At 36.9% G+C, this 13822-nt stretch overlaps 3 protein-coding genes across 4 annotated transcripts; all 3 read left to right on the top strand.

Annotated features, from left to right (window-relative positions):
- The first annotated feature begins 1879 nt into the window (after nt 1–1879).
- Nucleotides 1880–4768, top strand: LOC113699363 (CSC1-like protein At4g35870). The gene has a single exon (XM_027219688.2). It carries the CDS (start codon nt 2284–2286, stop codon nt 4729–4731), a length of 2448 nt encoding a protein of 815 aa, XP_027075489.2. The 5' UTR covers nt 1880–2283; the 3' UTR covers nt 4732–4768.
- A 1113-nt stretch (nt 4769–5881) lies between these two features.
- Nucleotides 5882–6824, top strand: LOC113699364 (uncharacterized). Its single transcript, XM_027219689.2, has 3 exons — nt 5882–6161; nt 6249–6303; nt 6400–6824. Exons 1-3 carry the CDS (start codon nt 6007–6009, stop codon nt 6589–6591), a joined length of 402 nt encoding a protein of 133 aa, XP_027075490.1. The 5' UTR covers nt 5882–6006; the 3' UTR covers nt 6592–6824.
- A 660-nt stretch (nt 6825–7484) lies between these two features.
- Nucleotides 7485–12222, top strand: LOC113697742 (aspartyl protease family protein 1). Of its 2 annotated transcripts, none has more exons than XM_027217315.2 (10): nt 7485–8232; nt 8376–8511; nt 9326–9579; nt 9915–10139; nt 10246–10381; nt 10462–10535; nt 10644–10743; nt 10839–10896; nt 11439–11510; nt 11671–12222. In XM_027217315.2, exons 1-10 carry the CDS (start codon nt 7931–7933, stop codon nt 11883–11885), a joined length of 1572 nt encoding a protein of 523 aa, XP_027073116.1. In that variant the 5' UTR covers nt 7485–7930; the 3' UTR covers nt 11886–12222. The 2 variants fall into 2 exon arrangements, with proteins under 2 accessions (XP_027073116.1, XP_027073117.1); XM_027217316.2 differs by having other exon boundaries at nt 7490–8232; nt 9344–9579.
- Nucleotides 12223–13822: the final 1600 nt, after the last annotated feature.

Raw genomic sequence — 13822 nt, 5'->3', positions numbered from 1 at the left:
AAAATCTGTCTGGTCCATAAACTCTTCCATCCGATGCCTTTGCTGTAGCAATTTGAGGTGCAAGTTGGGGTGATGGCCAACTAAATAGAACTGCATGTCCAAATAGAACGACGAATCTGGAATTCTATGACTGTAGGGCCAGGGGACCAGGTGATTATCATCAGATGGACACTGGTAATATCAAACTCAAAGAACCGGAATTCTTGACGCATGGATTTTCAAGGATCATTTACAAAAATTTGCACGATTCCTCTGGTCATAGATATGACCCTCAGATCTTGCTTCCCAGAAGTTTGGGGTAGCCTCAATATAAGTATTACTAGTGCATCAACTGTTGTGGATAATTATGAGATGGGATCTTCCTCAATGTCTTGCACATTTGGAGAGTAAAACCACAAACAACATTCTTGACTAGGCTGCTTTAAGTGCTCGATTGCACGTTGATGACGATTAATTTGTACATACATGCATAAATATAGTAGTAGTATATTAATGAAAACACAAACGCTTCGTTTGAATTAGCTATTTTTGAGGTATTTTTGAAACATTTTACTGCGACAGTGTATTTTACTTTTAAGTGTCCAAACTTTTGCCCTGCATATCCGAAAGTATAACAAGCACGAAAGGCCAAAACATAAAGTAAAATGCAAGGTGAAGTCTAGAGAGAGTAAATTATCAAATTTTTATGCAATTACCCAGAGTGCTCCGAATGGTGGTAGGAACCAATGATACAAACTGTATTATGAAGTCTGAAATGCAACAAGTAGTATCATAGGTTGTCTTTAAGACCCAATCTAACTTATAAGACCGCTAGCAAGGTAATGGTAAAATTTTTAATTTGACTCTTAAATCCTTTTGTTTTCCCTCTGTCCCTTTATAAGACTAATAACAAAGAGGTACTATCAAATTAGAGGACGGTGATTCTGTCGAGATGATTGTCTCGAAATGATTATCCAAAGGTTTTAAAGTTCAAACCTTGCGATGGAGGAGGAAAAAGAATAGTTTGAACTTTGAAAATCAAATGAAAGAGTTCAGCCTAACTACTTTGGTGGAAGATATTGCCCAGCTAATAGGGTTGTTTCATACGTGCTCTTTTTGTCTAGTTAAAAATGATAAGTATCACTTGAGCTCTAAGATTAGCAACTATGCCTTGGGCATCACTTTAGATGAGACGAGGAACTCTTATTTTCTCAACGTCAAGAACACTAAATGTAAAGTTAACTCGAGTCTTTGCTCGCAATTGTATATCTTTTAAAAGCAATACACCAACTATCGTTTCGAGAAAAAAAAAAAAAAAAAAAAAAAGGACTAGTGGGCTTATCAATTTAGCTGGGTCTGGTCATTCCTTCTCTCTGCCTGAGTCTGCCCTTATGCCATCTGATTACACGGACAAGTTGCGGATCAAAAGGTCCAACCCATCAGCATTTTGGATCCAAATCTTCTATGAACTAAGTTGGGGTCCTTCCGAATAACAACATAAAAGATTCTCGTATGGAGTAAAAGTTTTCCACATTCATCTTTTCCCCCTAATTTTTTTGTAAAGCTTAACTAGAAGGGTATTAGGTCGAGAGTTATGCTATGTGCAAATAAAATTGAGTAACTAGTCAACTAATCTAATCATTAAACTAAGTTTAAGTGCAATTTTATCTGAATAACAAAATAAGAATAAATTTGGACGCTCCTAAGTAATTCCATCAACTCGTTTGGACTGTCATTTTAAAAAAAAAAAAATTTTGTAAGAAATTGCATTATAATGATTTAATATATGTGAAATAAAACAAGACTGAAAAAAGGAATCCATAAAAACGTAAAAATTTTGTTAAGGAAAAATGCCAATCCAAAACAAGATTAATTGTTAGCTTTCCCAATTCCAATGTCGTTGCACTAAAAGGGGAAAAAACTGTCATCACTAGCGAGTAGATAGTACTACTCGGTTGAGGCGGTTTGATTCGTTAACGAATCAAGTGTATGATACTCCAGCATTGATGACGTGACATCTAACCCCAGACTCATCATCTCCAGAGGTTTCCTCGTAATTAAACCTCCAGACAGATTTCCGGCTGACCACTTTCTCTCCCAGCGGCTTATTCGACCAAGAGAATTGAACAGATGCTAAAACCCAAACCCTAAATCCTAAATGGATCAAATTCCCAATCTTCCTCAACTCGATCCATCCAAATTCTCTCAAAATAGTCCTTGATCATGAATTCCTAAAGAAACCCAGAATTCTTGCCATTAATTTCCGTGTCACCGCCTGAACATTCGCAGTCGGTCATCGCCACGATGACCAATTACACCGTCCCATCACTTCCACCGTCCGCCTCCGGTGGCGACGGAGACTTTGATTACGATACGGCATGGTACGGGAACATCCAATACTTAGTTAACATTTCCGCCATCGGAGCCTTAACGTGTCTCCTCATCTTCATCTTAATTAAGCTCCGAAGCGACCACCGCCGCATGCCCGGCCCCACCGCCATCGTTTCTAAGCTCCTCGCCGCCTGGCACGCCACCGGCCGAGAGATCGCCCGCCACTGTGGCGCTGATGCAGCTCAATTTCTCCTTATTGAAGGTGGCAGCTCTGCCCTACTCCTTTCCCTCGCTGTGCTGGCCATCTCCGTCATGCTTCCAATCAATATTTACGCTGGAAAGGCTTCTTTGGGAGACGAATTCTCGAAAACCACCATTAATCATATCGAAAAAGGTTCGCCTTTGCTCTGGGTTCACCTTATTTTTGTTGTAATTGTTGTTGTTTTGGTGCATTATGGTGTGAATGAGATTGAAAAAAGATTGAAAGTCACGAGGTTGCGAGATGGGCATGGTAATCCTAGTGACCCTGGTGCAAATTCGAGTGCAATATTTACTATAATGATACATGGGTTGCCAACAACTTTGGGCTTTGATAAGACCCCATTGGTGGAATACTTTCAGCATAAGTATCCAGGGAAGGTGTATGAAGTTATTGTTCCGATGGATTTGTGTGCATTAGATGATTTAGCTTCGGACTTAGTGAAGGTTAGGGATGATATTTCAAAGTTGGTGGCAAGGATCGAGTCAAGAGGATTTCTGGATGAGGTAGAGGAATATGAGGATGCAGGGAATGGAAGGGGATTGTGGGAGAAGATATGTTTGTTGTGGAGGAGAGTGGTAGATTTGTGGTATCGGGCTATGGACGCTCTGGGGTTTTCTGATGAGGAGAGATTGAGAAAGTTGCAAGAGTTTAGGGCAGATTTGGAAATGGAGATGGCAGCTTATAAAGATGGCCGAGCAAGGGGTGCTGGTGTTGCTTTTGTGGTGTTTAAAGATGTCTATGCAGCTAATAAGGCAGTTCAGGATCTTCGAAATGAAAAGAGAAGACGGTTTGGAAGATTCTTTTCCATTACAGAGTTACAACTTCAAAGGAACCAGTGGAAGGTAGAGAGGGCTCCACTGGCAAGTGATATTTATTGGAATAACTTGGGTTCATCAAAACTGTCTCTAAGATTGCGTAGAGTGATTGTGAACACATGCCTGTTATTGCTACTTCTGTTCTGCAGTTCTCCACTTGCTATACTTAGTGGCATTAGCAGCGCAGCACGGATTATTAATGCAGAAGCTGTGGATCATGCTGAGACTTGGCTGGCTTGGGTGCAGAGTTCAAGCTGGCTTGCATCCTTAATCTTCCAGTTTCTGCCCAATGTACTTATTTTTGTCAGCATGTATATTGTGATCCCATCTGTTCTTTCTTATCTTTCCAAATTTGAGCGGCATTTGACCGTGTCTGGGGAGCAAAGAGCTGCGCTCTTGAAGATGGTTTGCTTTTTCTTGGTAAACCTCATTCTTCTAAGGGGTCTAGTTGAGTCATCACTGGAGAGCGCTATTTTGAAGATGGGACGATGTTACTTGGATGGAGAAGATTGCAAAAGGATTGAACAATATATGAGTGCCTCTTTTCTTTCAAGATCTTGCCTTTCATCACTTGCATTTCTTATTACAAGCACTTTCTTGGGAATATCCTTTGATTTACTGGCTCCAGTACCTTCAATTAAGAAGATGCTCCGGAAGTTCAGAAAGAATGATATGCTCCAGCTGGTTCCGGAGCAAAGTGAACTGGAAAATCATGACATTGAAAGTTTGGAGAGGCCTCTGATTTCTGAAGCTGCAGCTGGGGTAATGACAAGCAATAATGGATATTTACAACATTCTGCTTTGAACGGTGTTGATTCACCAGGTCAAGACATGTCTGAATACCCTCCTGTTAGCAGAACCTCACCCATGCCTAAGCGAACTTTTGATTTTGCACAATACTATGCGTTCAACCTCACAATCTTTGCCCTAACCCTCATATATTCCTCCTTTGCTCCCCTTGTGGTTCCGGTGGGAGCTATATATTTTGGTTACAGATATGTGGTAGACAAGTACAACTTCCTATTTGTCTACAGGGTGCGAGGTTTTCCGGCTGGTAATGATGGGAGGTTGATGGATACTGTTTTGTTTGTAATGCGGTTTTGTGTTGATTTGTTTCTTCTCTCGATGCTACTCTTCTTCTCAGTTCACGGGGATTCCACAAAGCTGCAGGCCATATTCACTCTCGGGTTGTTAGTAATGTATAAGCTTTTACCCTCTGATAATGAAGGTGTACAGCCAGCCTTATTGCAAGGCATACAGACTGTTGACAACATCATTGATGGTCCCATAGATTATGAAGTTTTGTCGAAGCCTACTTTTGAATGGGATACTTATAACTCATAACACCAGTTGTTAATATAATTTTTTGGCATTAAGCTGATATTGGTCGTGGTATATCTGTAGATACATTTCTCTGTTCATGATCTGCTTCCATGCGTGTTGTGTAATATGGCCGATGTTTGATGTGGTATACCTTCATATGTTTTTATTTCTGGACAAAATATCACACCTAAGCACTGGGTTTTTTGAAAGGTAAAGCCTTTTAATCTGATCTGACATGGTGGGTAACAGCATTTAGATCGTGGGTTCAGGAGGAGATTCTTTTAAATTAAGTCTCTAAAGATGGATTCACTCTTATGGTGGTTTACGAGTGACCATTGGTGCTTTTGAGATATTGCTAAATGGTAGAAGTTTTTTTGGTAACGCGATTTTACTTTGAAAGGTGGATTGAACAAGTGCTGGTGGAGTGCAGGCGTAAAACAAAGCAAAAGCGAGACAGAGGCCAAAGCTACCATTGTAGGTTCATGTTAATTTTTGTTGCTTTCGTCTGGAAGATATGGAGAGCATGAGGTATTATTATTCGAGAGGTTGCCTGGAGGAACTAGGGAGTTCATTAGAACTAGTTGTTGAGATGTAGGAAACAGTTAGTCAAGAACGAAAATTCCAAAGGGATAGCGTGATCGCTTCGGATTATAAAGAATTTTTTTTTATTCCTTCTGTCATTATCTCAGTCTTCTGCATGAAGAGAACAATTACTGGCAATATTGGTACCCCAGTATATTTCAATTCTGCGATCCTCAAAACTGAAAAATAATCGGAAAACATGAGATCAGATGGTCATTCTACAGAGCAACAGATTACTCGCAAAGTTTGTTTTGCACGCTAACATCACCTGTAAAACAGGCACTTCGAATATTGTCCTACGCGAGTCAAGCTTAGAAAATGACACCTAATCGTCGGAGTTGTAGAAGAAAACTTCAATCATGGATTGCGTGGACCAAATCAATTTTAGGCCAGACAAGAAATGGAGAAAAAAGAGGAGCACAAAAGCCCAACCCTACATCTATTCTCGGCCAAGCAAAGCATTTTCTCCCTTTCCAGAAATAACATCTGCCGTCCCAACTCCCACTGTGACTGCGCTGCGCTGCGCTGAATCACTCATCCCACTAGCATTTCTCTCACTCTGATGATAAACATGTGGTTAATCTTTAAATTGTTAAACTTGTGTCCTCTTCTTCTCGGCTTCAACGAGTTATAAACAATTAAGAAGAGTTATAAAAGCGGTCCATTATCACTTGTGACGGGGATTTGATTTTCCTCATTTTGCAAGGGACGCAGATGCATCACTTATCAGTTAAAAGCAATGTTGTTGATACAGGTGCCGAGACCAGGCTTGGCTACGGATGCAACAATCCTCCCCTCTGTCCAAAGCCTCGCCGGCTTGGATCTTCTGTTCCTGAATTTCTCAGGACCTTAGGATGCAACAGTCACAGGTTAGTTAGAACTGATCAGAGTTTTTCTTAGTTGACAACTTGACATTGCACTTATTCTTGTTTTTAATCTGCATTCTGCAATATCAGTCAAATGAATTCTGATGGAAGAAGTGGAACCCTCAGCATGATTACAACCGAAAAGGTATGGTTGTTAATGTCCTCAATGACAATATTCATGCCGTTATATGCATACTTGCCTCTAATAGCCTCTTGACGTTATCAATGCTGTAAATTGCAGACAAGGGATGAGGGAGAATCTTTGTGCAGTAATGGATGCTCACTTTCCTTCTACTCGGGATCTCCTCCGGGCAGAACCAGTAACCCTTTGGTTCATGATGTACAGTTCGTTCATCAGATGGAGCATTATTCTCCATTAACCAGTACAAAACTGCCTGATCGATTCGGTTTCACCTCTGCCTCTCCAGCATGAGAGCCTGAAATTTTGGTGGATGACATCAGACAAGGAAAATGAGTTCTTTTCGGTTGAGACAGCCCGTTTTGAGGGTTCTTTTTGTAGTATTGGCTTAGAGTTAGCGTGGGCTGTCAAAATTGTGAGTTTTCCTATGTAAATATATGCGATAGCTGATGAGGGTGAAATGTATTCTTATTCGAAGTATATAGCATATACTATTACTAAGGTAAGTTGTTTCGGTTGTATGTAAAGCACGTGGCAATTATTTTTATTTTTAGTTCCTTTTCGTGATTACATCCCATTTGTCCATCAAATAATGCAGATCAAATATCTTGAATGTTGTTTGGTACGTACTAGCATTCGAGGCATCTGGAGTAAAGCGAAAGTGGCCTGATTTTTTGTAAAGCTAATTGCGTTGCGGAAATTTAGCTCCATCTTTATCTGGCAGCGAAAAGAAAAAGCAACGAATGGGAAGAACTTAAGCCAGTTTTCTTGCAAAGAGCAAAATGCAGCAACAAACAACCCGTACTCGATCCGCACAATAATTCTAGCTAGTTGCTTACCATGCTTTGTTCAGAGATAACATCTAGACCTGTAGGTATGAGTACTTGGACGGACCTCACAAAACCTCTCAAGGTATTTATTATTCAAGTGCTAGGAAGCAGAAATCCTCGTAGATAAATTATTTCAAAAAAAAAAAAAATCACCCGATAAATTCTATTAGTAGCAAATTTGTCACATGGGGGTGCATGTTTACTTTCTATGCAGCCATACATGGACTTTTGTCTTAATCCACCACCCAAAGAAAAGAAAAGAAAAGAAAAGAAAAGAAAAGGGTTTGTAGAATGTGTAGGTTGTCACAGGGATAGCTTGTGTATACTGTTCAGAAGTAACCATTTACCATTTGTCATATTGAAAATAACCACAATCCAATCCATACCCCCCGGGGAACCACAATGCAAAAAAATTCAAGAAGAGAACAAAGAAATCCCAGTACCAAAAAAGGAAAAAAATCCCGGTACGAAGGAAAAAGAGAAAAGTGATTTGCTGGTTAGTCTGAGGATCTCACCGCATTGAAGACTTGTACTTGAAGGCTGAAGCCAATTCCCCTCCAACACCATCTTCCTTAACTGTGAAAAAGTAAAACGCCCCATGAGTGAACCCCTACCAAACTACCACCCTTCCTCTTCCTCTTCCTCTTTTCCCATTTAATGCACTCGCTGCACCTCTTCTCTTCTGTCTCTGTACCCAACCCTTTTCTTGTCGTCAGCAAATCAATAATTCCCCGATCCATTATTGCTCAAGTTTTAACTTCCATTCATCCTATGCAAATCTTTATCAAAACTCACCAAGAAAAATGTCATCTTTCTTCATTTTCTTGCTCACATTGCTTTGTTTTTGGCTACTTCTTCAATGCTCAAATGCCCACATTTTCACTCTGGAAATGCACCACCGATTCTCTGAACCCATCAAGAAATGGTCCCAGAAAACTGGCAAGAACTTCATGGTCCAAAGCTGGCCTAATAAGGGCAGTGTAGAGTACTATCAACAGCTGGCTAACCATGACAGGCTACTAAGGGGCCGGCGTTTATCAGAATCTGATGGACTTCTCACTTTTTCTGACGGCAACTCAACTTTTCGGATCAGCTCTTTAGGATTGTAATAAAGATCAATTTTTTTAAATTTATTGGGATTGTAGTGTTTTCTTTTCTTCCTTTCTTTGGATTCTTGATTTTTTAATTGCTCTCCTTTTCATGGGTTTTTGTTTATTTTCCTTTTCTTTCTTGTGTTGTTTTGGGCAGTTTGCATTATACTACAGTGACTGTAGGGACACCTGGCATGAAGTTTATGGTGGCGTTGGATACCGGGAGTGACTTATTTTGGGTGCCTTGTGAATGTGGGAGATGTGCATCTATTGTTGATCCACTTCATAGCCCAGTAAGTATTATCTTTTCTTGTTAATTTTTGTCTCCTGCTACTTATTTAGTTCTTTTATCAATCCTTAATAGCGTGTTTCTCTTAATTCTGCTGACAATGACAAGCTTGGAAATGATAAAGTTTTCAGAAGGGGAAAGGAATCAGTGGTTATATGACAAAAATTAGTGGAGGAAAGAATGGAATAAGTACTCGTGACGATGGACTAAATTGGAATGTGAAGCAGCCTGTGAATCTCTAGTATTACTTGTAACCGAAATTCACCCATGTAATCATGTTCTTGTGTAGGTGTTGATAACGCCGTTAGCTTTAATCTTCTGCACAATGTTGCAGCTCTGTGTGTATATGGGTAGGCATGTTATCCATCTCTACAATGTTGATGGTCCATTTCCTGTTGGAGTCTTAACTTAGCTCTCTTGCTGTACTAAGAGAATGAAGTTTATGGAGATCTAGGTCTTTGAATTTGTTTTCTTTTATCTCATGTTCTTTTGACAAGAAGGAATTTTTACTTCCTGCAGATATACATTAATATGGTAAGGCAAAAGATGCGTTCCCAATTGAAGCAACAATGACTCTTTGAATAAATTCAATGCGGAATCTCCGACATTAACATGAGCTGCACCATTTGGCATGGATGCTGCTTTCTGACTAGAAATTTCTTTATCCTCAACCCTCACCCCTCCTAATTGCTAGTCGTCAGTATTATTACAAAATTCCATTCTTGATTGTTAAAATCAGCATGCAGTCATTGATTTCTGTTAACGTCTTGCATAGATATTGCTAACTCATCAAACGACTTCTGATTATCTTCAACTAGCTTAGTTCCTTGCTGCAGGATTTTGAGCTTAGCATATACAACCTAAATGGGTCATTGACAAGCAAGACAGTTACTTGCAACAACCATTTTTGCTCACACCAGGCTGATTGTCTTGATACTTCTAGTCGTTGCCCTTACTCTGTATCCTATGTCTCATCTGAAACTTCAACTTCTGGAATACTAGTGGAGGACATTATACACTTGAAAAGTGAAGATGACCATCAAGGACATGTTCAGGCATACATAATTTTTGGGTAAGTTTCTAGATTTTGGTGGGAATTAATCGCTAATACAATACGACATTACCTTTTTCCACCTCTTAGTTTATAATTCAAAACTTATTTACAGATGAGAGTGCTTTTTAATTCAAGTCCTTGTACTTTGATCTGTAAGCTCCATATTTGTCCATGCCATGCATCTCAGCAGTTGCAGTTTGAGTCAAACTTAATTTTCTTTTTGGTGAGAGTGTTGCTACAATTCTCAAACTAAAATATTTTAAAAGTTTCGTCATGGCATGCAAGGTGAACATTTCCATTTTGTTGCTTATGATTTCAAACACATACTGAGAATATCTATAAATTTGCTGCAGTTGTGGACAGGTTCAAACTGGATCTTTTCTAGATGTGGCAGCTCCAAATGGTCTGTTTGGGCTTGGCTTGGAGAAGATATCAGTTCCTAGCATTTTATCGCAAAATGGTTATACAGCTGATTCTTTCTCTATGTGTTTTGGCCATGATGGCACTGGAAGGATCAACTTTGGAGATAAGGGAAGCCTTGATCAGGAAGAGACTCCATTCAACGTGAATCCCTTACAGTAAGTGGTAATTTTCATTCTTTTCGGATATTTTCTCCTTTCTTTTGCCTTTGCAATCTTAATCGCTTAAAAAATCTTTGTCTTTTTGCCTGAAACTTCTTCACAGCCCAACTTACAATATCAGTGTTGTGCAAATTCGTGTGGGAACTGCTCTCATTGATTCAGAATTTACAGCTCTTTTTGATTCTGGAACCTCTTTCACGTATCTTGTTGACCCTGCCTATTCAATGATTTTGGAAAACGTAAGATCTCAAATCATAGAACCACCAAGTCTTATTTTTGATGTCAAGAATACGGCTCACGTATACTTTTTGTTTTTCAGTTCCATTTACAAGCACAAGATAAGCGCCACCTACCTGATGCAAGGATCCCATTTGAGTATTGTTATGATATGAGGTCATGATCAAATTTATAGCTGGTCTTTTTTGGTCAATTTTCTTTTCACTTTCTAGCAGCATAATCATATCTATTGTTTGTTTGTTTTTTCTGCACTATGATGAACAGTCCTGACGCAAACACTAGTTTGATTCCTACTATTAGCTTAACTCTTAAAGGGGGTGGTCAGTATGTTGTGTATGATCCAATCATTGTCATCTCCACTCAGGTAGGATCACAAATCTATTGCTTCTCCTAATTATTAAATCTAACTTTTCTTAACCATCCAGTTATATTGACTTCTGTTTTGCTTGCGTTTTGCAGCATCAACTTATATATTGCCTTGCTGTTGTCAAGAGTCAAGACTTCAATATAATTGGACGTAAGTGGTAGTCTATGCCTTTTGGAAGTTTCGAAAATTTCTATTCCCATCATCATTTGAGTTTCTCAGTTTTAACATCAAACGATGGCATGGAAAAATCGGTCCGACTAGTTTCATGCATATTCAGAGAGGTTAGATATTTCTTACAAGACTTGTCTGTTAAAAAGTTGAGTGCCAGGGTGAAACTCATGACCCTGGACACCTGTTGCATATTGTTCATTTGCTTTCTCGCTGGAACCAGAAGATATTATGTATCTTTGATTCAGAGAAAGGTCATTTTGTACAAATTTGAATTAGTTGTGGAGAGACAAATTGTTGAGATAATATTGCAAGTCTTCAAATGTTAATAATGGCTGGGGGAGGGAGAATGAAGTTATTCATGACAGTTAAATCTTAACATTGCTTTTTCCAATTATATAGCTGTTCCTTTGTAATCTTGAATTGTAAAAGGCAGCTTCTATTGTGTTCTATGAGCAATATTTTTTTTTTTCATGTTATAATCTATGGCGTGATATGCTGCATTTCATTGTATTTCTGTGCAGAAAACTTTATGACTGGCTACCGTGTAGTCTTCGACCGAGAAAAACTTGTGCTGGGATGGAAGAAGTTTGACTGTGAGTCCCTTGCTACAGATGAGATTTCACTTCGCAACTGCACAAATGCTTTTGTTCATTTGTTAAAAAATAACAACGCTAAATATATATATATATATATATATATTTTAAATAATAATGCTTTGTTCTTTCGTAGAATAAGTCTATGGTCCTCATGCAGGTTATGATGATGTTGAGGAATCAACTGCAGCCATACCAAGAAACTCAAGCAGTGTGCCGCCAGCTGTTGCTGCTGGTGTAGGAACTAAATCCAAGCCAAGCTCAGAAGAAAATAGGAGGAACAAACCTCAGACTTCTTTTGCATCATCCCCTGATCACCGCTTCCATCTGATGTTCCTGCACCTCCAACTTTTGTTCCTGTTGACTCTAGTATAGCAGATGCTGCTCGATCCTCATTTCCCTTCTCCAGAGGAGGAGCCTAACTTCATCTGACTGACTATTAAGACAGTGTCAGTGTGTTTAGTAGAAGAGCCTTTGACAAAGCATCTTGCTGTCTGCTTCCATGGATTATCAGACCATGGCTGCAGTAGATACAGAGCGAAGATAGAACGTAAATACAGCGAAGATAGATTGATGATGCCATTTTTTGGTTGCTTCCTTTGCCGGTGTTTCTTTAAGCTATTCTTTCAGTAGAATAGAAGGCCAGTCGTTTGTTTTTGTACAGTGTTTGGTGGATTCAAATAACGGAGAATTACCATTCATTTGTGTTCCATTCCATGTGTATGAACGGCTTTTTTTTTTTTTTTTGGGTTTTAAACGTGAATGTGCTATTGGGCTTGGAAGTGGCTGTCCTTGAGGCTTTCATGACGAATCTGGTCGGTCTGGGTTTTGAATTGGGCTGAGGCTGGAAGAGCCATACGTAAGCCCGTCTACAACTCTCTTTCACTTTCGCTGCTTTGGGCAGGGCCTGGAGAAGTAAGTTGGTAAGGAAGTATGTAGGAGTCAAAGATTAACCTCACAGACTTATTTAATGTGTGGCCTGTTTGGCACCCTAGTTTTTTAGCTACTAGTTTTTTAACAACTTTTGCTACAGGAACCCGAAAAAATTTTTCAAAGTTTTTTACCTACACACTTCAAAAATCTATATACAAAAAATTTCTCAAAAACTTTTCTTCCTCCATCACCCAACCCACCACACCAGACACCGCCTCCACCACTTCTCCCGGCACCGCCGGTAACCTCAAAATTTTTTTTTGAATTTTTGAGTCCCTCACCCTCAGAAATTTATTATATATTTATATATTTATTTAAACATATTATAAATATTTTATTTTATTTAAAATATATTTTTATATATTTATATAAATATTATATACCATATAAATTAATATTAATATAAATATGTAATTATACATTTATATAAATATTATATATTATATATTTAATATATATAATACATATTATATATATTGCACATTTATGTATATATATTTATGTATATTTATATACAATTATATTATGTATTATGTATAACATAATACATTTATACATAATATTAACACACAATATTAATTATACATTTATACATAATACTAATACATTTATACATAATATTATATATTTATATATTTATAATATATTAATTTATATATTTATATAATATTCATTTATAATAATATACAATTATTACATTTGTAAATATATTTATATTATGTATTATATATAATATAATACATTTATATATTTTTATGTAGCTATATAAATATATTTATTTATAAATGTATTATAAATGCATAAATATATATAAATATTTAAACAATAAAAATTATAAATTATAAACATTATTAATTATACATTTATACATAATATTAATTATATTAATACAGTTATACATAATCATCATATATATTTATAATTTATAATTTATACATTTATACATTTATATAATATTCATTTATAATTTATACATTTATATTAATTATACATTTATACATTTATAAATATATGTATATTATGTATTATATATAATATAACACATTTATATATTTTTATATAAATATATAAATATATTTATTTATAAATATTTATAAATGTATTATAAATGCATAAATGCATATAAATATTTAAACAATATTAATTATACATTTATACATTTATATTAATTATATTAATGCATTTATACATAATCATCATATACATTTATAAATTATAATTCATACATTTATATAATATTCATTTATAATTTATACATTTATACATTTATAAATATATGTATATTCTGTATTATATATAATATAATACATTTATATATTTTTATATAAATATATTTATTTCTAAATATTTATAAATGTATTATAAATGCATAAATATTT

Source organism: Coffea arabica, chromosome 7c (genome assembly GCF_036785885.1).
Source record: "Coffea arabica cultivar ET-39 chromosome 7c, Coffea Arabica ET-39 HiFi, whole genome shotgun sequence".
Lineage (NCBI taxonomy): Eukaryota > Viridiplantae > Streptophyta > Magnoliopsida > Gentianales > Rubiaceae > Coffea > Coffea arabica.
The sequence above is the reverse complement of the archived record's forward strand: the minus strand, read 5'-3'. Positions and strand labels throughout refer to the sequence as shown.